This window comes from Hypanus sabinus, chromosome 13, assembly GCF_030144855.1.
Source record: "Hypanus sabinus isolate sHypSab1 chromosome 13, sHypSab1.hap1, whole genome shotgun sequence".
Lineage (NCBI taxonomy): Eukaryota > Metazoa > Chordata > Chondrichthyes > Myliobatiformes > Dasyatidae > Hypanus > Hypanus sabinus.
In genome coordinates, this window is record NC_082718.1 from 31,205,261 (window position 1) to 31,231,536 (window position 26,276).

Sequence of the window (26,276 nt, forward strand, 5' to 3'; positions counted from 1 at the left end):
TTTGAGTAAAAAACTTACCCCTGACATCTCCTCTGTACCTACTCCCCAGCACCCTAAACCTGTGTCCTCTTGTGGCAACCATTTCAGCCCTGGGAAAAAGCCTCTGACTATCCACACGATCAATGCCTCTCATCATCTTATACACCTCTATCAGGTTACCTCTCATCCTCCGTCGCTCCAGGGAGAAAAGGCTGAGTTCACTCAACCTATTCTCATAAGGCATGCTTCTCAATCCAGGTAACATCCTTGTAAATCTCCTCTGCACCCTTTCTATGGCTTCCACATCCTTCCTGTAGTGAGGTGACCAGAACTGAGCACACTACTCCAAGTGGGGTCTGACCAGGGTCCTATATAGCTGCAACATTACCTCTCAGCTCCTAAATTCAATTCCACGATGAAGGCCAATACACTGTATGCATTCTTAACCAGAGTCAACCTGCGCAGCTGCTTTGAGAGTCCTATGAACTGGGACCCCAAGATCCCTCTGAACCTCCATACTGCCAAGAGTCTTACCATTAATACTATATTCTGCCATCATATTTGACCTACCAAAATGAACCACCTCACACTTAACTAGGTTGAACTCCATCTGCCACTTCTCAGCACAGTTTTGCATCCTAATCCCCGGGAGAGAAAGGATTTTTAAAGATGGGCTACCCCTGGGGGATAACGTGAAAGACTGGCCCAGGACAGCGGAGTCTGGTGATCTGCTGTCAGTGGCCTGTGCCCCATAAGGGTGATGAGCTTAAGAAGTCCTTGAACACATTCAACTTGACTTTGAACCTGGGTCCCTGAGCTGGATCTGTGACCCCTCCACTAATCACAGGCTCACTCTGGCCTTCTAGGGTCTAACAGGTTTATCTGATATCAAGGTTCTCTTACTTGTTTTTAAAGCCCGTAATGGTCTGGGACCAGAGTACATCACAGCACTGTTTCCGTTTTATTATCCTGTTCAAGTTCTCAGATTTTCTTCTGCCAGCCTCTTAAATTTAAATAATCTCCCTCAAAAGATAATCGGCAGGTCAGCTTTTTTAGAACTATGTTTCTAAACTGTGCAATTCAATACCTAAAACTATAAGGGATGCCGACTCAGTGGCACTTTTAAATGCCAGCTCAAAACCTATTTATTTAACCATGCTTTTAACTAACATCATTTTGTCTTTTATTTTCATATTTTACTTTTATATTTGTACTTTTATCCCATTGTAAGCACTTTGAACTACATCAACTGTATGAAAAGTGTTTGATAAACAGTTATTATCTATCACATGTACATTGTAAAACAGTGAAATGTGCCATTTGTGTTAACAATCGACTGCTGAGGTCTCACTTGGAGTATTGAGAGCAATTTTGGGCCCCTTGTATAAGAAAGGACGTGCTGACATTGGAGAATATTCAAGGAAGGTTGATAAAAATGATTCTGGCATAGAAAGGAGCATTTGATGGTTCTGGGCCTGTACTCACTAGAATCTAGAAGAATGGGGGGGGGGGGGCAGATTCTCACTGAAACCTTTGGTATACTGAAAGACCTGTTAGAGGCTCCCAACCTTTATTATGCCATGGGCCCCTACCATTAACCAAGGGGTCCATAGACCCCAGGTTGGGAACCCCTGGATAGTGTGGATGCTTCTTTCTAGGGTGGGGCAGTCTGGAACCAGCCTCCCAATAGCAGTGCCTATTTAGAACAGGGATAATGAGGAATTTCTTTAGCCAGAGGATGATGAATCTGTGGAATTCATTGCCACAGGCAGATGTGGAGGCCATGTCATTGGGTGTAATTAAGCCAGAGGCTGATAGATTCTTGATTAATCAGGGCGTGAAAGGTTATGGGGAGAAGGCTGAATAGAGCTGAGAGTGAAATAGATCAGCCATGATCGGCAGAGCAGACTCGATGGACCAAATGGCCTAATTCGGCTCCTATGTCTTAAAGCTCTTGTGTGCTGGGGGCAGCCCACAGGTGTGATGACGCATTTTGACACTAACATAGACGAACAAATGTTTGAACCCAGACCAAACAACTCCGATTACGGACCAGATGACTATGGACGATTATGATTCAAGGATCAGTAACTCAGAGGTGACACAGAGCAGACAATGATGGAACCTGGCAGTGGCGGAGAGAATTCCCATTCATGGCACACGCACCACCCATTCAGTCCTTCCCATCTGGATAACCGTGTGAGAGTATGGAACAGACCCCTCAGCCCACAATGTTGTGCTGACCTTTGAAACTACATTTATGTGTTTGCTTTGGTCCCCACCAGCTCTCACCTGTGCTTCCAAGTAGCTGGTTGCATGTGACAGCAGCCACACCTCGCCATACCCCAGTGAGATAGGGACATGCCTGTTCTCGCACATGAAGCCAGCTCCAGTGGACCCGGCAGATGAGATCTACAGTGAGATCCAACGGCCAGGAACGTGGTTCTAGAACGCTTCATGGAGAGCGAAGGGCATGACAAGGTACAGACATGGTCGTGGTCATCCACTGCAAACAAGGAAGACCCTAGTTTCTGATGATTCCTTGTACCACTGGACCTGGACTTCTTAGGTCAAGAGAGTGGAACTGCCCCAGTGCACCAGTTTTTCCACTTTACAAACTCTCCCCCACAGGTTTCCTATTCGTGGATCAAACTATTACACTGTGCATTATAGACATACAAATTTTTAAGGGCATTGGCAGGGTAGAGGCATACAGTATATGACCCCTGCAGGATGGGGGTTTGGGAATCAGAATCACAGTCTTGAAAGATGGGACGGACCATTTAGGCCGAGAGGGATAAAGGACAGGGAATTTCTGGAATTCCCTGCCACTGAACCTGTCACTCCGAGCAATCAGGACCAAGCATGATAGACTTTTGCACATTTGCGGAGTTTAGGGATCTAGGGTTAGTGCAGACTTGAACAGTAGAGTCCAAATTGGTTAATTATTCTCACATGGATTCAAAGAGAATTATAGCACAGAAACAGGCCCTTTGGCCCATCTCATCGGTGCTGCCTTGTCACATCAACCTGCAACGGGAACATAGCCCTCCCATCCATGTACCTATCCAAATTTTTCTTAAATGTTGAAATCAACCCTATATCCACCTCTTTCACTGGCAGCTCATTCCACACTCTCTCCATCCTGAGTGAAGAAGCTCACCCTTGGGCTTCAACATTTCACCTTTCACCCTTAACCCCACGACTTCCAGTCCTAGTCTCACCCAACCTGAGGGGAAGAGAGGTTGAAGGATTGTGTTGAACACAGCAACGACCAGCAAATAGGAATTAATTCAGCAAGGGGAACACCATCACAAGGAAAGAGTCCAGTTTGAAACACTTACATTTATCATTTTTTTATGCAAACATTCTACACCAATTTGCAATTCACAGCTCAGTACAAAGAGGTATACAAGACTTGAAACAATCCTACACAAAAAAAAATCCAAACTTATTTTATCCATACTGAGGTCTCATTACCCCTTCAAAGCAATCAGTCCCCCAAGTCATATTTGGATATCATCTCTGACCACATGCCAAATGGCCAATCTCCCTCCTGCCAATTCCCCACAATGCTCATTTCAGAAAGGTGAGAAATTTGGATGATTGTAGATTTGGGGAGAGGGACAAGGACGGAACTGGCCTTCTGTTTCACTTGTTGGACGGGATTTTAACTTTAATTAATTAATTAATTTAGAGATACAGCACAGAACAGGCTCTTCTGGACCAACAAGCCATACCACCTATTTAACCTTAGCCTAACCGCGGGACAATCTACAATTAACCTGCCAATGGGGGTTAACTTTGGACTGTGGGAGGAATGTACAAACTTGCTGACAGAGTGCGCCGGAATTGCACTAACAGCTATGCTACTGTGGCCCCCCCACCACACCCCGCGATTCTCGGCAAATCTTCAGGAGGGCCACTCCATGGGTCCCTCCGCCTCCCCACCTGCCACAGGGAGGTCCTGCATTGTGGCAAGAGTGAAGAACTCTCCGATACTTAAGATGAGCTTTCAAAGGGAGGAATCACAGAACTGCATCGTCAAAGATGCTCTCTTAATCCCTGTCCTGTTTTTCTATGCACCTAATATATCTCCGTTAGTTCCCAAGCATCACTGTGGCTGAGCTCAGAGGGAGATTCCTCCTGCCCGACACACTATCAAACAAAATAATTAATTCTGTAAACATTGTTCTTCATATTCACGTAGCGGGGTGGAAGTCCGTTGTTGGTTTCTGGTATAAGCTGGGGCGGTCAAACATTGCCCACCTCAGAAACTCAGCTCTATCCGAGAGACTTCAGGAATTCTCGCAGCCGCGACAAAGTGTGACACATCTAGCACCAAGTGGTTGGAGACAACGGTCCTCTGCCAATGCCTCTTACTCAAACTGAAGCTGCAAACTGTACTGCTGCTTGAAAGAGAACACCCTCCAAAGCACAACAGCTCCGAGAAATACAAAAATAGAATTTCGCAATAAGAATCATGACATTTGTCTTTTCCATCAAAAATTATTGGCAGAAAAGTCAGTGGGAGATTTGATGACTGCCTTAGCTAACTTAAACCTTGCATCCCGATAGAGAGGACAATACCAAAGAAAGAAAAATCCCAGATTATTATTAACTGCTAAGCAAAGTGACAAAATATCCCTCTCACTCCCAAAACTAATTCCAGAACTGCTTCTCCAATCAGCTGTTAGCAAATTTTCTGTTGTCGGGCCTTAATGTGATGGATGAGGTAAAACTATACGCCCGGAATTAATGTGTAAGATGCATCTGGAAGTTTAGAATACCTCAAGAATATTTTCTCTACGGTATAAAAGGGACTCATCGGCATGAAGGAGTCACAAGACTGACCTTAAAAGCAAGCTTGCAAAAAGTTAGCATGGAGCACTGACTTGATAGTTTAATAGCAATGTCTTAACAAAAGATTAATAAATTTGGGGTTCTGATCTTAATTTGTTGCATTCAATTATGCATGGAAAAAATTATCCTTGCTTTGAAGGGTTAAAGAGCAAGCATGTGCCTTGATATAAAGAAATGTTTTGCATTAAGCAGGGATAAAATGGTGCTGAATTATTTGGCCATAACTTATCTATAAACACACCTTTTCCCCCTTAACAATACACCTGAGATCTGGAGCAGAGAGCAACCCAAGAAATGCTTGCACAATTTCCGCTGCATCATACAGGATGGAAATATTTTTTCTGCCAATAATTTGAAGGAGTTCCACAAAGCAGGCTGATTATGCAGTGGCCAGATTTACTCACACAAGCTAGCAAACTTGGATAGGCACCTCCAAATAAACAAAAAAAAATTTTGAAGGCTTTATTGCAGAAGACGACTTCCAAATCAAACCTGCAGAATTGTGAACAGTACTCACGTAGAGAATGCTCTTTAAAGCAGGTCACTCCTTACCAGGGGCTAAGCAATCCTGGAAGTTGTTTTGGTGACCTGCTACAAGGCAGGTCACAAATAGTAGCAACTAGCCTCTGTAATACAATTTCTCCCGGGAAACTATCCCATAGACCTGCTCTCAAGTCCAGGATTAATGTGAATGACACCTTTCTGCATGGTGGAGACACAACCTCTTCAAGCGTCATTACGCAAGAACTCCCATTTTAGGATCCACATACTCTTACTTAAAAAAAACACACACAAAAAAAAAGTTTCTTCCTCGCAGATGCTGGTCAGTTCATGAAACCACGGCAGGACAGGGACCCACATTTGCATTCAATCCTGCGCTGCTTTTTGGTTGGCCCATTGACGTCCGAGGTCTCAGTAATCGAAACATCACCCGAACCTACCAAAAGAAAAAAAAACTGTTTTACTCCCATTTCTCGCAACGTATCTGTCACTGGTGAGTCCTGATGAAGGATTTCAGTCCACAACAACAACTACCCAATACCCTCCATAGATGCTGCCTGACCCGCTGAGTTCCTCCAGCATTTTGTATATGATACGTAACATTAAGTGTCCCCGGTTCAAGATCCTGATGAAGCCACGGAGCATTGTGTTTATAGAACCTTCAGCCTATAAGACCATAATATATAGGAGCAGAATCAGCCCATCAAGCCTGTTCCACCATTACATCATGGCTGATTTATTATCCCTCTCAGCCCCATTCTCCTGCCTTCTTCCCATAACCTCTGCCTCCCTGATTAATCAGCGAACTATCAATCTCCATCTTAAATATTCCCAATGACTTGGCCCACGCAGCTGAATGTGGCAATGAATTCCAAATTCATCACTTGCTGGCTAAAGAAATCTCTCCTTATCTCTGTTCTAAAATGTACAATGAGTGTGCTGACTTTTTCACATAACCTAAGATCAATCTAACCCTTCCCTCCAACATAGCCCTTCATTTTTCTATCATCCACGCGTCTGTCTAAGAATTTCTTTGCAACCTCTACCAACATCCCCAGCAACTCTCTGTGTAAAAAAATGACTTCTGACGCCCATGCCATACTTCCCTGCAATTACCTCAAAATTATGTCCCCTGGTATTAGTAATTTCTGCCCTGGGAAAAAGTCTCTGGTTATTCACTGGATCTGTATCCCTCATCATATTCTATACCTCTATTAAATTCAGATTTGGTCCATAGGAAAGTTGCCATTAAGGCAGTATACTGTCTTGGCAAGCCCCTTAACAGTGCTGATGAGTAGAGGGATCTTGAGGTCCACGTTCCTAGCTCCACAGGTTCAAAGTTCAAAGTTAAGTTACTATCAAAGTACATATATATCACCACCATGTACAACCCTGAGATTCATTTTGCTCAATAAACATAGAATAATAACCATAATATAAAATCAATGAAAGACTGCACCAACTTGGGCTTTCCACCAGTGTGCAAAAGACAACAGACAGTACAAATACAAAGTAATATTAATAATAATAAATAAAGGAATAAATATCGAGAACATGAGATGAAAAGACAGGGTGCTGGGATCTGTGGCAACAGCTGATTTTGCTTGTTTTCTGCAATGGTCACTCCTCTCTCCTGGGCACTGAAGCTATGAAGACTGCCCCCGATGCTGTGCTCCCTGCCTGCTAATACTTTGAACTGATAACCAAGTCTTAGGGCCTACTCAGGGTTTCGGATCTGAGGACTCAATTTGGTTCCGAATGTTGTTCGTTTCAATTGTTTGCATGATTTGTGGTTTTTTTTCTTTCCCTTGATCATTGGGTGTTGGTCTTTTTTTTCTTTAATTGGATTCTTTCGGGTTTCTTGCTTTCTGGACACCTGTGATCAAACAAATCTCAAGGTTGTGTAACTTATACATTCTTTGATAGTAGATGTACTTTGAAATATGAAGAGTCCTTGAAAGTGAGTCCATAGGTTGTGGGAATAGTTCAGTGATGGGCCGAGTGAAGTTGAGTGATGTTATCCCCCTGTGGTTCAGGAGCCTGATGGTTGAGGGGGTAATAACTGTTTCTGAACCTGGTGGTGTGAGTCCTGAGGCTCTTCTACCTTCTTCCTCATGGCAGCAGCGAGAAGAGAGCATGTCCTGGGTGGTGGAATTCCTACCACTCATGTTGATAGTGTGGATAAGAAGGCAGAGGCATGCTCGCCTTTATTAGTCGAGGCATTGAGTTCAAAAGTCAGGAAGTTATGTCGCCGCTTTATAAAACTCTAGCTAAGCCACATCTGGAGTATTGCTTACAGTTGTCGCCCCATTATAGGAGGGATGTCAAGACTTGAGAGAGTGCAGAAGAGGTTCACCAGGATGTTGCCTGGATTAGATGGCACGTGTGAGAGGTCGGACAAACCAGGGCTGTTTCCTCTGGAGTTAACCGAAAAGTAAAGTGCCCTTTACCAAGCAGCTCCTCCCAAAATATAACCAAGGATGTACTTTGATAATAAATTTACTTTGAACTTTGATGAAGTAACTATTGAATAAAGTTTTTTGCTGTTTAACAATACGAAAATGAAGAACATCTTTGGTTCGCGAAGTTTGTTCAGTTCTGACGCTGTCCTCCACATAATCTCATCGGTTTCCACCAGGTGCTCTGGTTACTTCCCACATTCGAAAGTCATACTGGTTAGTAGTTAATTGATCATTGTAAATTGTCCCATGATTAGTTCATTCATTTGTTATGTGTCGTGTCATATGACATAGGTGATTATGTTCTTTCTATGACCATGATTGTTCTTGGCAAATTTTTCCACAGAAGTGGTTTGCCATTGCCATCTTCTGGGCAGTGTCTTTACAAGACGGGTGACTCCAGTCATTATCAATACTCTTCAGAGATTGTCTGCCTGGCGTCAGTGGTCACATAACCAGGACTTGTGATCTGCACCAGCTGCTCATATAACCATCCACCACCTGCTCCCATGGCTCCATGTGACCCTGATCGGGGTCTTTTTTTTGTAATTTATTTTTTTTATTGAAGTTCATCATCAAACAAACATTTCCATAAGACGTATTTCAGACATTGTACATATATATCATATAACCATATATGTCACAAATCTCCACATAGTATTTATCTGAGGTATACACTTATAGAAAAGAGTGGAGAGAAAAAACAAGCAAAAGGAAAAAACTATGTACAAGTAGGGAGTGATTTTTTTTTACAACATATTCATTGATTTGTGAGAATAAAATCAGGCCTATGAGGCATTATGTAGTTAAACCATTTTTCCCAGTATGAATCAAATTGTTCCAGCTAATGATTAACAGATGATGTTATTTTCTCCATTTTGTAAGTGTCCATTGTAATTTGTAATCCTGACCAGGATCTGGGCTGTACTTCCAAATATCTGGACTTGATTTGCACTACCTTACTTTCCCCTTTCTATTTTCTAATTATGATTTATAAATCAATTTAAATTTTTATTATATTTACTTCGATTTGTACTTCAGGGAGCACGAAGCGCAGAAACAAATATAACTGTGATGATTGTACGCTCAAGTATTAATTGTTTGGTGACGATAAAGTAAAGTAATTTCCATCCATGCATTTAAAGTTGGGCTCTCCTGTGATAACAATTTCCTAGTAAGAGTCTTTTTACCAGCCACCAGCAGTATATTCATTAAATATTTATCTCTTTTCAACCATTCTTGAGGTATATATCCAAAATAAATGGTTTTACTCTCTAAGGGTATTTCACATTTAAAGATGTCTTGTAGGGCATTGTGTATCCCCCTCCAATAGCCTTTGATAACAGGGCAGTCCCAAAAATATGATAATGATTTGCATTTTGATTTCCACAATTTCTCCAGCAAACAGGGAGGTTACTATCATAATGGGATTTCTGAGAGGGTGTAATAAAATATCTTATTAAGTTTTTTCATACAAACTCCCACCATTTCTGTGAACTGGTACACTTCCATTGATATCTCCGTATTGTTGTCCATTCTTCCTCAGATATAATTATCCCTCCTTCCTTCTTACATCTTGTTTTAATGTATTAAGTCGAATGTGTTTTAAGATTTGACAACCCCTTATACATGTTTGAAATGATTCTACTACCGTTATCTGAATTATATGCTTTTCTAAAGAGCTCTATCAAGCATGTATTTGCCTTGGTTACATTTTTAAGCGTCTTATTAACATATTGTCGCATCTGTAAATATCGATAAAAATCTTGTTTTTCTAATAAGTGTTTCTCTTTAAGCATTTCAAAACTGAACAATGTTCCTTCTTTCATTATGTTGCAAAGAACTGTTATTCCTTTAGCTGTCCTGTCCTTAAATCTAGCATCCAGTTTATTTGGTGTAAAATCAGTCATATGCTCACCATTTAAGAATTGCAATATCTCCCTCTAGATTATATTCTTTTATAGTAGTTTTCCATATTTTAAGAGTCAATTTCACCCATGGGTTATCAACAGTATTTATGTACCTTTGCAGGTTGTTATCAGCCAAAATTGCTTGTATGGGGATGGGAAGTACCCGCTCCTCAATGTTTTTCCATTGAGCGTCATATGATGGGTTGCACCAACATATCACAGCTCTCAACTGTGCTGCAAAATAATAATCTCTAAGAGAAGGTAGGCCCCATCTCCACTTTTCCTTTGCTAATTGCAAAGTTTTGAGACGAACTCTAGGCCTTTTACCCTGCCAAATATACATTGATAACATCTTGTTCCATTCGTTGAATTGATTTTGATTAATCTCTATTGGTAGGGTCTGAAAGAGATATAACAGTCTGGGCAGTATATTCATTTTAATAGAGTCAATCCTTGAACTGAGACTGAAAAAAGGAATCAGGTTCCATCTTGCCATATCTTCCTTAATTTTTTTATATAAAGGCTGATAATTACATTCTGATAATTTTGCCAAATCTTTTGGCATAATGATGCCCAAATACTTGAAAGACTGTTTGCCATGCCCAGGGATATCTACTTTCAATTTCTCTTGGTGAGCTAGAGTAATATGAAAGTAATTGGGTTTTATCTATGCTGATCTTGTATCCTGATAATTGACCATATTGTTCAAAGGATTGCTTCAATTTAGGTAAAGAGTACGTTGGTTGCCCTAGGTAGATCAAAATGTCATCCGCGTAACAAGTCAATTTATGCTCTGTCCCTTTAATAGTAATTCCCCTGATATCTTCATTTTGTCTGATGTATTGAGCTAACGGTTCCAGATATAATGCAAAGAGTAGCGGTGTCCATGCACAACCCTGTCTCGTGCCCCTTTCTAGGGTAAGACTATTTGATAAATATCCATTGATTTTAATCCTAGCAGTGGGGTTGTCATACAGTGTCTGTATAGTTTTAACAATTGTGTCATGGAAACTAAATCTATGTAAAACTCTGTAAAGAAAATTCCAATTAACTGAATCAAATGCCTTTTCAGCGTCCACGCTTATCACTATTGCCTCGATTTAATTTTTTTGTATATGATCCATAATGTGAAGCGTCCTTCGTATATTGTCTTGTGTTTGGCGTTGTCGTATAAAACCTGTCTGATCGTTATGTATCAGTATGGGTAGAAACTCCTCTAATCGTTTGGCCATGATGGAGGTAAATAATCTATAATCCACATTAAGAACAGATATTGGTCTAAATGACCCGCATTCCATTTTATCCTTGCCTTCTTTCGGTATACCTGAGATTATCACTTCCTTCCAACTGGGTGGCACTTGTGCCTTTTTTAGAGACCAGTTCAGTGTGGGGAGTAAAACAGGAATTAACTCATTTTTAAATTCCTTGTGCCACTCTGCTGTATACCCATCTGATCCTGGTGACTTGCTGAATTTAAGTCTACTAACTGCAGCTTTTAATTCAACTTCAGTTATGTCAGCAGTCATCGTTCTATTTTGTTCTTTGCTTAAAGTGGGTAACTCTAGAGAATTCAAGGTGTCAATTTGGGTTATGCTTCACCCTGGAACTTTGGAATATAGAGTTTTATAAAACACTTCAAAAGCTTCTTGAATTTCACTTAGCTTATTTTTTATCATTTTCATTCTTGGGTTCCTAATTCTATGAATTGTATTTTCTGCTTTTCCCCCCCAGTTTTCACGCCAGTATTTTCATAGACTTTGATCCACTTTCATAATGTCTCTGTTTCAGAAACATTAAATTTCTCCTGATTTTTTGTATAGCCAAACTATTAATTTCATTCCTATTTTAAAAAAATTCCCCTAATGTATCCTGTGCCAAATTCAATTTGTGTTTTTTCTCCAGTTCCTTTAGCCTATTTTGTAATTCCTCTAATGTTTTATTCCTTATTTTTTTCTTATATGAAGATATCGCTATAATTTTCCCTCTTAAGACAGTCTTCAGAGTATTGCATAAAATGGGAGGTGAAACCTCTCCATTATCATTAAATTCTAAGTAGAGACCAATTTCTTTTTTAATTTGTTCCTTAAAGTACGGATCATTGAGTTGGCTTGAATTTAGTTTCCAAATAGTATTCTTTGGTTGTAGGTCAAAATCAACAGATAAATATATAGGTGCATGGTCACTTACATCTATTGTCCCAATTCCACAGGTGTTTATTTTGTCTTTGTCTATTGGAAGAGACTAAGCTTGGTTGTAATTGTAAATTTAAGTCTCCCCCACATATCAGGAGACCTTCTGTTTCAGCTACCATAATATCAGTAATTTTCTGAAAACCAATATCACTTCCCGGGGGTGCGTATATATTCAATAGAGTAACTGAATTTCCGTCTATATTCCCCCTTACCAGAATATATCTGCCCTCTTTATCTCCCATTTCAAATACTTTTTCAAAATTTAGCTTAATTGAGATAAAGAGCAACTCCTCTCCTATGTCCTGATTTATATGAGGAGAAAAATAAATTAGTGAAGCCCATTCTCTTTAGTTTTCTATGCTCATTATCACTTAAATGAGTTTCCTGTAAATATACTACATGGGCTTGTTCTTTTTTCATTTTGGATAAAATTCTATTATGTTTGATTGGATTTAATAGCCCATTGACATTAAAAGAAATGAATTTTGCTTTGTCCTTAACCATCTGTATTTATCTGTCAATGTATCATTGAAATTAGCAGAATAAAACTTAATCGATCTACTCCCTGAACAAATAAGAACCAAGAAACGCAAATAATAACAAAAATGGCAATGAACGTGTGATTCCAAGGCTGAGGTCTCTGGTAGATGACCCTGCGTTGAGCTAGAGGAAATGTCTAGCTGTGCGGGATAACCCCTCCTACTTCTGAGTTGAGGGCTCCCATTGCAGTATTCATAAAAGTCAGTGAACAAATCCATTACACAGAAAAGATTTCCCTGTGTACTCCACCTATATATATAGGTGTGTACCCACACACATATATATATTCTCATTTTGGTGGGCAAAAAGGAGTAAGTGAGCGAATAAAGAATAAGAACTAAGTAATATAAAATCCACATTTTAAGTATTTCTCGAGATAGGTATATCACCGTCTACTTTTGCTTCCGTTTAGCTTCTCAACATTTTTAAAGTTAGCCAAAATTTATGGTTCTTCTGAAGGGGGCGAGGGCTGTCTTTGGAAAACTCCCAGTCTCTTCCTGATATACTTCTCTCAGCCTCCTCCTGTCTCCTGCCTTCTCGATTCTCGCACTATTTCCCAAGTGGAGCGGGATAATTCCTCTGCCAGGCTTTCCCTCATTTTGATCACGCTGACGGGCAAACCCCTGGCCTTCATGTCTGTAGTCACCTCTTCCACTGTCTGTTACAACCGTGTCCCATCTTCATAAAGTTTAGCAGTTTGGCAGTGTATGGAGTTTGAAATCTAATCTTTCCTTGCTTTAATATTCGCTTTACTTCAGAGTATTCTTTATGTTTCTGCAAGACCGCGTGGGGTGGGTGGGGGGAGTAATCTTGGTCGAAATATATTAATTTATCGTCCAGAAACACCCTCTTCTTACCCAAGGCCCTTCGTAGATTCTCCGCCTTGGTACTGTATCGAAGGAATTTAATTATTATTGAGCGTGGCTTACCTGCTCTATCTCGGGTAGGCTTCAGGACGAGCACACGATGCACTCTCTCAATTTCCAGCTCCACAGTCGAGGGAAGCTCTAGCGCGTCCCGCAGCAACTTTCCAACAAACTCTGTCATAGTCAAGCCCTCTGCTCCTTCAGGAACATTGTATATTCTGATATTTTTCCGCCGTGATCTTCCCTCCAGGTCAAGCAGTTTACCTTCTTGTTGATTTAATATTTTTATCCTCTTACTTAGTTTTGAACGCAATCTTCCACCTTCTCAATTCGAGTCTCTGCCACTGCTATTTTTGATTGACGTTGGCGAGCTCTGACTTAATATCATGTAGCTGCTGTTTTATATCTTTCTGGAATTCCCTTATCTCTTTCAAAATTTCGATCATATTTGCCGCTTCGCCTGAACGAGGCCCAGCGTCCGCCTCGCTAGCACGCGGTCGGGTAGGAGATCCGCTCGCTGCACTCCTCCTGGCCACAGGCTCCGCAATGTCATTTTTTTAATTTCCATTCTTGCCCCTCTTATTAGTTCAAATACTTTCGAAAAATACTATATTTGATGGGTCAACGGGGCTTAATACATGTTTTTCCGGAGGAGCTAGGGACTTAAGCTGCCATTCTCGACCCCTGATCGGGATCTAAGCAGATACTATACCTTGCCCAAGAGTGACCTGAAGGCTAGCAGAGGGAAGGAATGCTTTACCTAGCTCCATCCTTCCACCATGCTGCAATAAGACTAGGGTTAAATGGGAGCCTTGTGGCTTGTTGGACCGGAAGGGCCCATTCCCTGCCGTACCCCTAAATAGAATAAAGTGCAGGAAACAGATACTCACCCTTCATTTGATAGTCAAACGTTAGCTCTTCACCAGCCTTGATGGTGCGTGTCGAGAAAAGTGCAATCCTGGGGAGACGCGTGTCCAAACTATCGATAAAAACATTGTAAACTTGAAGATTTGGATCACACTGTGGGAGACAGAAACGAATTTGAATCCAGCTTGTGCATTCCCCCTTTTGACTCAGCTTTAGAAAAAACTAAAAGCACTATAACAAGACTGTTGAAAAAATCCTGAACGGTTTCGTTACTGTCTGGTATTGCGCAGGAACACAAGAAGCTGCAGAGAGTAGTGGGCTCAGCCCAGCCCATCACAGGGACACCCCTCCCCACCACTGGTCATATCTATAGGAGCCTCAAAAAGCAACGTCCATCATCAAATACCCCACCATCCAGGCAATGTCTTCTCGCAGCTTCCATCGAGCAGGAGATACAGAAGCCTAAAAACCCACACCACCAGGTTCAGGAACAGCTACTTCCCTTCAACCCTAACCACTACCTCAGTTTAGCAACGTAACAGTAAACGGGTCCAAGCATGATCCTACCAGAGTATAGTAAGTGTATGTAGCTCTGTAGAAGATGGGCGACATGGCAACATATTGGCCAGGACTAGTGAGGGGTTTCAATTCCCACACAGGTTTGCACTCTCTACCTGTGACTGCGTGGGTCTCCTCCAGGAGCTCCAGTTTCCTCCCACATTCCAAAGATGTACAGGTTGGCGTTAGGGTGGGGATGCTATGATGGCACCAGAGGCGTTGCGGAATGTCCAACTCTCGCGGGCTGCCCCCAGCACATCCTCGGACTGTGTTGGTCGTTGATGCAGAACGACACATTGCAAGGTACATGTGGCAAATAAAACCTTTATAAAGCTAATACTTAATAAAACTAATCTGATATCTCCAGTAGCATACTCAAATACCTACAGCATAAAAGTCAATGTACCATGAGACTGCCTTGCACCAAACAAAATAATTTGCATATTAGATCTGAAGGTCTGTGCAATACTTACACTGTGATTCACAAAGTGCGAAATATTCCCAAATCTCGCAGCATCCACAGTATACTCATCCTCCACATAGTCCAGGTCGAACAGGTAGGTGATGCCTTTACTATCGTAGAAACGCCCTCGCCTCTCTGCCTCCTCGCTGGTGATTACCTGTCAAAAAGAGAGAGTGCGCCAGTCGAGCGGGATGCATTGGAGCAGGCAGGACAGCCAGCACCAAGTGTACAATACCGATTGCCCCCCCCCCCCCACCGACTAATCAGAGAACAAGAGTACAGTGACACAGCTAGCAGAGTGACTGCCTCACCGTGCCAGCTGTAAGATTGGGTTTCAATGCCCGCCACTATCTGTAAAGAGACTGTACGTTCTCCCTGTGATGTGTGGGTTTCCTTTAGGTGCCCCAGTTTCCTTCCACACTTCAAAGGTGTATAAGGCACTTCTACATGTATATAGTGGAGGTGCTTAAGGCTTTTGCACATACTGTAGTAATTTTATGTATTGCACTGTACTGGTGCTACAAAAAAAATTCATGACAATTGTGAGTGATGATAAACCAGATTCTGATCTGGGCCTCTATTGTCGACTGAGAGTGGGAAGGGGGCAGGGAGAGGAGAATCATGGTTGGGAAAGGGAGAAGGTAGAGAAGAGGAAGCACCAGAAACATTCTGTAATGATCAATAAATTAAATGTTTGGAATTCAATCACCTTGCCTGGTGTCTCAGGGCTGGGTGTGCCTGCACCCACACTTGGCACTCCTTCTCTGCCACCAGTCCCACACTCCCCTGCGGGACTCTGTCCTCATCATTCCCTACACCCTTTGCTTCTGCCAGATTTACAAGCTTGCTCTCTGCTCCACGTTGACAAATACAGTACTCTGTAATAGCCTGAGGCACCCTAACTGTACAAGCACATACAAGCTAGCAAAAGTGAGTAGGAATTTGGATGATTGGGAAGCTTTTATGATCCCACAAAAGACAACTAAAAAAAGCTCTAAGAAGGGAAAGGATGAAATATGAGGGTGAAGTAGCCAATAATGTAAACCAGGATACTAGAAGTTTTTCAGTTATATATATAGAGAAAAGGGGAGGTGGAAGTTGATATTGGACCACTGGAAAATGATGCTGGTGAGGTAGTAATGGGGGACAAAAAATGGCAGATGAACTTAATGGGTACTTTGCATCAGCCTTCACTGTGGAAGACACGAACAGTGTGCCAGAGGCCTGAGAATGTCTGGGAGCAGGAGTGAGTGGCATTGCTATTACAAGGGAAAAACTGCTAGGTAAACAGAAAGATCTTAAAGTTGATAAGGCATCTGGACTACATCCGAGAATCCTGAGAGAGGTTGCTAAAGAGACCATGGATGCATTGGTCAAATAATTACTTGATTCTGGCAAGGTCCTGGAGGACTGGAAGATTGCAAATGTCACTCCACTCTTTAAGAAGGAAGGAAGGCAAAAGAAAGGAAATTATAAGCCAGTTAGCCTCACCTCAGTGGTTGGGAAAGTGTTGGAGTCTATTATTAAGGATGAGGTTTTGGGGTGCTTGGAGACTAATGATAAAATAGGTTAAAGTCAGCATGGTTTCTGTAAAGGAAAAATCTTGCCTGACAAATCTGTTAAGAGTTCTTCGAGGGAATAACAAGCAGGGTGGACAAAGGAGAGACAGTGGATGTTATTTACTTGGATTGTCAGAAGGCATTTGATATGGTGCCACACATGAGGCTGTTTAACAAGATAAAAGCCTATGGCATTACAGGAAAGATACTGGCATGAACTCAGGAATGGCTGACAGTGACTGGTGGTATTCCTCAGAGGATGTTTCTGGGAATGAAGGGGTTAACTTATGAGGAGCGTTTGGCAGCTTTGGGCCTGTACTCGCTGGAATTTAGAAGAATGTTGGGGTGCGGAGGGTCGTCATTGAAACCCTCTGAATGTTGAAAGGACTAGATAAGGCAGATGTGGAGATGTTTCCTATGGGGGGGGGGGGGTATCCAGAACTAGAGGGCACAGCCTCAGAATTGAGAAGCAACCTTTCAGAACAGATGTAAGGAGGATTTTTTTTTTAGCACGAGAGTAGTGAATCTGTGGAAAGCTCTGCCACAGACTGCGGTTGAGGCCAAGTCTGTGGGTATATTTAAGGCGGAAGTTAGCGGTTTCCGTATTGGTCAGGGCACCAAAGGATATGGTGAGAATGCAGGTGTATGGAGTTGAGTGGGATCCCGGATCAGGCATGACGGAATGGCGGAGCAGACTTGATGGGCTGAATAGCCTAACTCTGCCCCATGTCTTATGGCTTTATATATGTACCCAAGAACAGTATTTTCCACAGTACTATAGGGCTAGGGTTAGTGTATCGTTGGTGCTGGAAGTATGGCAGCACTTTTGGGCTGTGTTGGGCGTTGACACAAAGAATACATTTCACTGTATACAGTACAGTGCAACGGTTTTAGGCACATAGATATCTATAGAGCTTAAGACTTTTGCACAGTGCTGTATCTGTCACGTGGAATGGAGAGCGAGTTTGTAAATCTGGCGGGAGCGAAGGACGTTCAGACTGGTGAGGGTGGAGCGTTGCGGAAGGTGCGGGGGACAGGTGACAGGAGTGCTGGGGATGGGGTGGGGTGGCACCCAGCCCTGAGATGCCAGGGTAAGTCATGAGATTCTAATTGGTCTATTGATCATTACACAATGTCTCTCCGTACCTTCCCCTTTTCCTAACAACGAAGGGGCCACTCTCAGTCCACAACAGAGACCCATATCTGAATTAACTTTATCATCACTCATGTGTCATGAAATTTGTTTTTTTTTTGCAGCGTCAATGCAGTGCAATACATAAAATTACTACAGTACTGTGCAATTGACAGGCACATATATATAGCTAGGGTGCCTGTGACTTTTGCACAGTACTGTATATATTCCAATGTACAAGTGTTAATAAAGCTCGTCTTAATCTTTCACTTGAGATAAACACCAGGGAGATACACTGGTCAGAAACAGATGGTAATGAACAGAGAAATGTGAGGTCAAGGAGAAAGCAGGTGAAACCTTGCCAGCTCTGCCTCATGACAGGATCTTCGATAATACCAAACGCAAAAAAACACAGAGAATTGTCACATTATCATGCAAATAAATGCTCATTTAAAATTAGCTTGCTTGGTAGGGACAGACAATGCAAACAAGGACATTGTTCATTACCCTTCAGTTTTAGATTTTATCAAATTACATTAAAATACTACTTTTGTAGAGAGACGAGAAGAGGAATTTGTCAGTGCACAGGAGGACCCTGGGGAGTTCAGGAGAGATTAGACGGGACAGGACTTCAATCTTTGGAGTGCAGGATGAGGAGTGACCTTACACAGATGTCTAAAATCACGAGGGGCTCAGAGGGTGAATGCACTCAGAAACAGGGCAAAGGAGAGCTGAAAGATTGAAAGGGAACCTGAGGGGCAAGTTCTTCACCCGGAGAGTGGTGGGCATGAAGTATAAACTGTCAGAAGGAATGTTTAATGCAGGTACAATGGTGAGATTTCAACAAGTCTAGATTCTGATTCTATGGACAGGAAAGATTTGGAGAGAGATGGGTCAAACACAAGCAAATGTGAATGGCTTGGGTGGGCACCTCAGTTGGTTATAGAACACCACAGCACAGAAACAGATCCCTCGGCCCATCCAGTCAATGCCAGACCATTAATCTCGTGGCAATGACCTGCAGCCTGACCCTATCCCTCCCATCCTTGTACCAGTCCCAATTTCTCATGTTGAAATCAAACCCACATCAACATCATCTGCTGGCAGCTCATTCCTCACTCTCACTGTCCTCTGAGTGAAGTTATATCCCCTCTGGTCCCCCTTAAACATTTCACCTTTCACCCTTAATCCATGACCTCTAGTCGTAGTTTCACTCAACCATTGCTTGCAATTACCCTCTCTAAACCCCTCATAATTTTTAAACCTCTATCAACTCTCCCCTCATTCTCCTACACTCCTGGGAATAAAGTCCTAACCTATTCAACATTTCCCTATAACTCAGGTGTGCTGGACCAGGTGGGCCAAAGGGTCTGATGTAGGACTTTGTTACTGAGAACATGTGCGCGCTCTGGCACTGGCTGTCTCTCTGCCCCTGCAGTGTGCTGACTGGTCGCATTACGGCCTGGTTCGGGAAAGCCTTCGAGTGGAAAATCCTACAACAGGTAGTGGATTCGGCCCAGTGCATCACGGGTAAAAAAAAAATCCCAACCATTGAGCACATCTACATGAAACATTGCCGTAGAAAAGCAGCATCCATCATCAGAGATCCTCACCACCCAGGCCAGGCTCTTTTCTTGCCTCTGCCATCAGGAAGAAGATACAGGAGCCTCAGGACTCTCACCACCAGGTTCAAGAACAGTTACTACCCCTCAACCATCAGGCTCTTGAACAAAGGGGGTTAACTACACTCATTCTATTTCTGGTGATCTCACTTTAAGGACTCTTTATCTTGTTATTTCATGCTCGTTATTTGCTGCTATTTATTTACATTTGAATTTGCACAGTTTGTTGTCCATTGTATGTGGTGACATGTATGCACTCTGATAATAATTTTACCTTGAACTGCACAGAACACATAAATCTCCACATCTCCCAGACTGCAAGTCCTCCACAAAAAGGGATCAGTGGTGAGCCAGTTAGTGCCACTACAGAGACGTGGCTTGATCCCCACCTCTGGTGCTGTCTGTGTGGGGAGTCTGCACGTTCTCCTTGTGACCAGGGAGGTGAGCCCAGGCCTCTGGTCTCCCCCCACAGACGGGTGGGCCGGTGGGTTAACTGGCCTCTGTAAAGTGGCACCCAGAAGAATGAGAAGTGACATTGTAAAGTATATAAAATCGTGAAGGGCCCAGGTAGTGTTGATGCACGCAGCCTTTTCCCCAGGAAAAGGGAGTCAAGTACAAGAGGGCCAAGTTCAAGGTGAGACGGGAGAAATTTAAAAGGGACCTGTCACCCAGACAGCCATCAGGATACGGAACAAGCGCCAGATGAAGAGTCTGAGGCAGGTACATTAACAAAACTTCAAGGACAATTGGACAGGAAAGGTCTAGAGTAGGGGTTACAAACCTTTTTTATGCCGTGGACACCTACCATTAGCCAAAGGGTTGTGGACCCCAGCCTGGGAACGCTGAAGGGATATGGACCGAATGTGGACAAATGGGATTACTTTAAATGCAAACCTTGGTCAGCACTGAAGGATTGGGCAGAAGGGCCTGCCTCTGGGCAGTATGATTCTGTGACTGTATCTGCACAGAGTGATTGCCTGCAGGAAGCTGAACCAGATTCCCAATGAAGAGTACAGAGGAGTGAACAGTAATGCTGACAATTCCTCTCCCCACCCCCCAACTCCCCTGACAGATACTGTTCCACCTGCAGAGCTCCTCCGGCAGACTATTGCAAAAGCGTAGCGAGGCCACAAGATGCTTCCTGCGCAGGAGAGATCTTTGGCATTTCCCTGTACACTCACCCATTTATATCGACATACCATAGAAATATGAGTGGCCAAGAACAACCATGGGTGCCCGTGAAGGCCCACGTCATACAACACAGCACATAATGATGATGATGATCGCAGAAAGCATCCTATCTGTATCCATCACGGCTTGGTGTGACAATTCTCTCCACATGACCACAAGAAAGCGCAGGGAGTTGTGGACACAGCTCAGCACATCATAGGAACCAGCCTCCCTTACAAGGACTCTGTCTACACCTCTCACTACCTCAGTCAAGCAGCCAGCATCATCAAAGCCCCCACCCAACCTGGACATTCTCTCTTCTCCCCCTCCCCTTGGGCAGAAGATACTAAAGCCTGAAAGCACGACCCACCAGGCTGTGATCAGACTCTTGAATGGTTCTGATACAATAAGGGGGACTCTTGACTTCACAATCTACTCATTATGATCTTTCACCTTATTGTCTGCCTGCACTGCACTTTCTCTGTAGCTGTTACACTTTATTCTGCATTCTGTTATTGTTTCATCTTGTTCTACCTCAATGCACAATGATCTGATCGGTATGAACAGTGTGCAAGACAAACTTTTCACTGTATCTCAGTTCACATGACAATAATAAATCAATTTCTATTCCACTTGCAGCTTCCAGTCCAGCTGTACTCTTCACCCCCTCCAACGAGAGTTTCTGTCGCTACCAGCCCTTCAGGGTGAGGCGTGCCAGGTCTCACCATCAAATATCTTCCCTAAACTCCTCTCGAGCACACAACAGAAGGCACTGGGAACTACACAGATTAAAAATTTATTGGCCATCTTTATTTGTCACATGTACATCAAAACATACAGTGAAATGAGTCGCTGGCATCATCGATATGCACCATCTGCAATGTGGTCCACATTTTAACTTCTCTCCCCTCCCTGGTGGGTGAATAAATTCCTCTTGGATTTACCCTCTCATGGATTCTGACGGTCTTGGGAGTGAAGGGATTCTCCCCACACCCACCAGACTTCCAAAGGCCTCTGCTGGGGTTTGCTTGAACTTTCAGACTCGAGTAAGTAGTTCAGCTGTGACAGTAACTCCGTTATGACTGAGGTGTGCGGAAGAGCATCTCTCAACGTGAAGACTACAAAGACGTGCTCAGTGGCACAGGAGGTAACTAATAAGTGTAGAAGGAGGTCTTCCTCGTTTACCTGCCCTCGCACGATGAGATGGCTCTATAATGATTGGTTTATTTAAAGATACAGCCTTCGCTATGCCCTTCTGGCTTTCGAGCCGCACCACCCAGCAACCCCTCCCCCACAACACCCCAATTTAACCCTAACCTACTCAAGGGACAATTTACGATGACCAATTCACCTAGCCGGTACATCTTCGGACTGGGGGAGGAAACTGGAGCAGCTGAGAGGACTGGAGAGGACCCAGGGACGGAACTCCACACTCTGACGCTGCAACCTGCTACGATTGTGGCATTCAAGCACAATATTCAGGAGGAGCATTTTTGTCGTCCCATTACCGTCACTCACTCTCAGATCAACGGCACTCGATCATTGTACTTTCAGTCACTACCTTACAGCGAGTTGTCATTCAACCAGCCGCATGCCACCCTGGTAAGATAATCCTTAAGATATAGGAGCTGAATTAGGCCATTTGGCCTATCGAGTCTGTTCCACCATTTCATTATCGCTGATCCGATTTTCCTCTCAGCTCCAACCTTCTGCCTTCTCCCCAACTCCCTTCGTGCCCTGACCAATCAAGAATCTATCAACCTCTGCCTTAAACAAACAAAGACTTGGCCTCCACAGCCGCCTGTGGCAAAGAATTCCACAGATCCACCACTCTCTGGCTAAAGAAATCCCTCCTCATCTCCGCTCTAAAAGGCCATCCCTCTATTCTGAGGCTGTGTCCTCTCCACATCCATTCTGGCACGGACTTTCACCAATCGAATGCTGCCTGACCTGCTGAGTTCCTCCAACATCTGTGTGTGTTACTCCTTTACTTCACTCTAAAATAGAACAGGCAATTAAAAAGATAAGGAGAGTGTTAATATTCTTATGAAGCAACTGGAACACATCAAGGCTAACTCCTTGATGTAAATAACAGATGATGCACCTCAGGAAGACAAGAGATGCATTGAAGTGTGTTGCTAGTTGCATGGTTTCAAGGCCCAAAAGAACCTTGTCATCTCAATACATCTCATTCCAATGACCAATGGATCCACGTGGATTGTTGTGTACAGGCCTGAACCTGCCTGTGGCAGAGCGTCTGCTTAATCCCTGGGCTGGGGCCTTTTCTCTTTGAAGAGAGATTTAGAAGACTGGGTTCAAGAATGCTGAGCCTTCCTAAGGCATTGGTCAGATGGCTCTGGGCCCATACTCTCTGGCGTTCAGAAGAGTGAGGGGGGATCTTCTTTGAAATCTGTCAAATATTGATAGAGTGGGTATGGAGAATATGTTCCCATAATGGTGGAGTCTGAGACCAGAGGAGACAGCCTCAGAATAGAGGGATGTCCCTTTAGAACAGAGATGGGGAGGAATTTCTTTAGCCAGAGGGTGCTGAATCTGTGGAATTCATTAACACAGAGGCCAAGTCATTGGGTATATTTAAGGCGAAAGTTGATAGGTTCTTGATTAGTCAAGGTGTCAAAGGTTACGGGGAGAAGGCAGCAGATAAGGTTAAGAGGGGTAATAAATCAGCCATGATGGAATGGCCAAGCAGAATGGATTGGCCGAATGGCCCAATTCTGTTCCTATGTCTTAAGGTCTATGAATTTCAGGGTTTTGAAGAATGGGAGGGAGGACACCTGCCTGGGCTAAGGTGTTAGGAATACGAGTCACAATGTCAACAATAAGGGTTGGCCATCCTGGACAAAATGAAGCAGTCACTTCTTCTCCTAGTGCATGGTCATCTTTGGAATTCTTCACCCAAGAAGCTCAGTAACTAAGGATATTCAAGATGGAGATCTAGAGTTTTCTGGACAGAACATAGAACAATACCTCACAGTACAGGGCCTTCACCCCACAATACTGTGCTGATCTTTTAACCTGTTGCACAGTCTACAGTATCTAACCCTTCCTCCCACATAACCCTCCATTTTTCTTTCATCCACGTGCCTACCTAAGGAGTCTTTTATATTCAATCAGGCTCGTGAGGCATGACCTAACCCCTCACAAAACCATGCTGGCTATCCCTAATTAATCTACGCTTCTCTACATTCTCAGAAGTTCTGTCTCTAAGAATCCTCTCCAATAGTTTGACTCACTGGTCTATAATTCCCAGGGTTATTCCTATTCCCCTTCTTGAACAAAGGAATGACATTTGCCACCCTGCAATCTTCTGGTTCTACCCCTGTGGCCAGTGAGGACGCAAAGCTTCAGCAATCTCTTTCCTCACGTCCTGTAGTAACCTGGGACATATCCAGCCCCAGGGACTTATCTATCCCGATATTTTCCAGAAGTTCCAGCACACTGACGTCGTTCTGGCGTATCAGCCTGTTTTACTCTGTTCTCGCAAATGTCAAAGTCCCTCTCATTGATGAATACCGAAGCAAAGTATTCAGTGAACTCCAATTCCTCTGACTCCAGGCACGTTTCCCCTTCTATCCCTGATCATTTTACCCTTGCTCTAGTCATCCACCTATTCTTCACGAACATGTAGAATGCCTTGGTGGTTTTCCTTAATCCTGCTTGCCAAGGCCTTCTAGCTCTCCTAAATCCATTCTTACGCTCCTTCCAGGATACCTTGTCTGATCCTTGTTTCCTAAACATTAAGTATGCTTCCTTCTTCCTCTTGACCAGATGTTCCACATCTCTTGTCAACCGTAGATCCTTCACCCTACCATCCTTTCTCTGCCTCAATGCAGGAACCCATCCAGAATCCCGTGCAAGTGTCTCCCTAAGCAATCTCAACATTTCTGTTGTGCATTTCCCAGAGTACATCTGTTTCCAAATTATATCCCAAGTTCCTGCCTAGTAGCATCATACCTCACCCTCTCCTAATTAAACACTTTCCCATATTCAATCCCTCCCCAAGGCTACAGTAAAGGTCAGGGAGTCTGAAATACTTTCCCATTGAGAGATCTGACCCTTGAACTAACTTACTGCCAAGCACCAGATCCAATATGGCTTCTCCTCAAGTTGGTCTGTCCACATGTTGAGTAAGGAATCCTTTCTGGACACTCCTAACAAACTCTGCCATTTTGCAGAGGAGATGCCAATCAGTATGAGGGAAATTGAAGCCCCCAAGATAACAACCTTGTTATTTTTGCACAAAATCTGCCTCCAGATCTATTTCTCAGTGTCTCTGTTACTATTGGCCTATTGAATAATCCCAAGAGAGTGATTGTTCCCTTCTTTTTTCTGACTTCCACCAACACTGACTCAGTTGTCAAAATCTTCCTCGATATCCTTCCTTTCTCCAACGGTGATACCATCCCTGATTAGCAATGCCATGTCCCAACTCTTTTACCCCCTCCTCGCCCTGTCCCTCTTGAAATATCCAAACCCTAGAACATCCAGCCCTTGTGATAGCCAAGCCTCTGTAGTGGCCGTAGGATCGAACGTGGGTCTCGGGAGCTATGAGACAGCTGTTCTACGCACTGTGCCACAGAGCCACAACAACAAAGCAGTTCCAAGTCACTGCGCCAAGTGAAATGGAGAAACCTACAGGAATCTTTTCCATCTGTAAAGAGTTGTACGTTCTTCCCCTGTGGGTTTCCTCCCACAGTCCAAAGATGTACCGGTTAGTAGGTCAATTGGTCATTGTAAATTGTCCCGTGGTTAGGTTAGGGTTAAATTGGAGGTTGTTGGACAGCTTGAAGTTCTGGGAAGGCCTACTCCCCGCCATATCTCAATCAATCAATGAATCAATAAATATCTGCCAATCAATCCCTGGGCAGAACACTGACTGATTCAACAGCAAAAGCCTATGAAGACAGAGATAGACATCAATTAACCTCAGGCCCTTTACAGCCCATAATCTAGATGTGATAACGTGGGAGGAATGTGTGCACAGCAAGAACTAAGGGTTTATACAATAACAAATCAGCTCCTCTGGCAAACTGCCCATGATTTACTGTTAATACAGCATAGTATTCAAGGTAACTAGGTAATCAAGATTAGAGGCACATTGAGTGGACCGACAGACTTTTTCCCAGGGTGTAGAAAGGCTAATGGGGGGGGGGGGGGGAAAGGGAGAGGGATTAAATTTAAGGTGACTGGAGGGAAGTATAAATGGGGATGTCAGAGGTAGGGTTTTTTTAATACAGAAAGTATTGGGTGTGTAGAAAGTCCTGCCGGTGTGGTGGTATAGACAGATGTATTAGGGACATAAGAGAGTCTTGGATAGGCACATGGATGACAGAAAAATGGAGGGCAATGTGAAGGGGAAGGATTTGATTGATGTTAAGAGTAGGTTAAAAGTATGGACTGAAGGGCCTGCACTGTTTAACGTTCTATGTAACTTCCGCCACACAATAAGCAAGGTATGGCAGCGTAACACTTCATCAGAAGATCGGGATTCGATTCCTGCCACCGTCAGCGAGGTGTTTGTACGTTCTTCCCCCGACCACGTGGGTTTCCTCCGGATGCGTTTCGGTGTACGCG

The 26,276-nt window shown here is 43.3% G+C and overlaps 1 protein-coding gene across 2 annotated transcripts in view; it reads right to left on the reverse strand.

Moving 5' to 3' along the window:
- Window positions 1–3,311: 3,311 nt before the first annotated feature.
- LOC132403752 (histone-lysine N-methyltransferase SUV39H2-like) overlaps window positions 3,312–26,276 on the reverse strand; it is a 54,510-nt gene continuing 31,545 nt past the window's right edge. Inside the window, exons 4-6 of one of the 2 annotated variants that reach the window (XM_059987411.1) lie at window positions 15,209–15,355; window positions 14,201–14,330; window positions 3,312–5,779 (exon numbers count right to left, since the gene is read on the reverse strand). In XM_059987411.1, the coding sequence (XP_059843394.1) occupies window positions 5,667–5,779; window positions 14,201–14,330; window positions 15,209–15,355 (390 nt within the window). In that variant the 3' untranslated portion in view covers window positions 3,312–5,666. The remainder of the gene's footprint in view (window positions 5,780–14,200; window positions 14,331–15,208; window positions 15,356–26,276) is intronic. The other variant, XM_059987412.1, reaches the window with a different exon arrangement.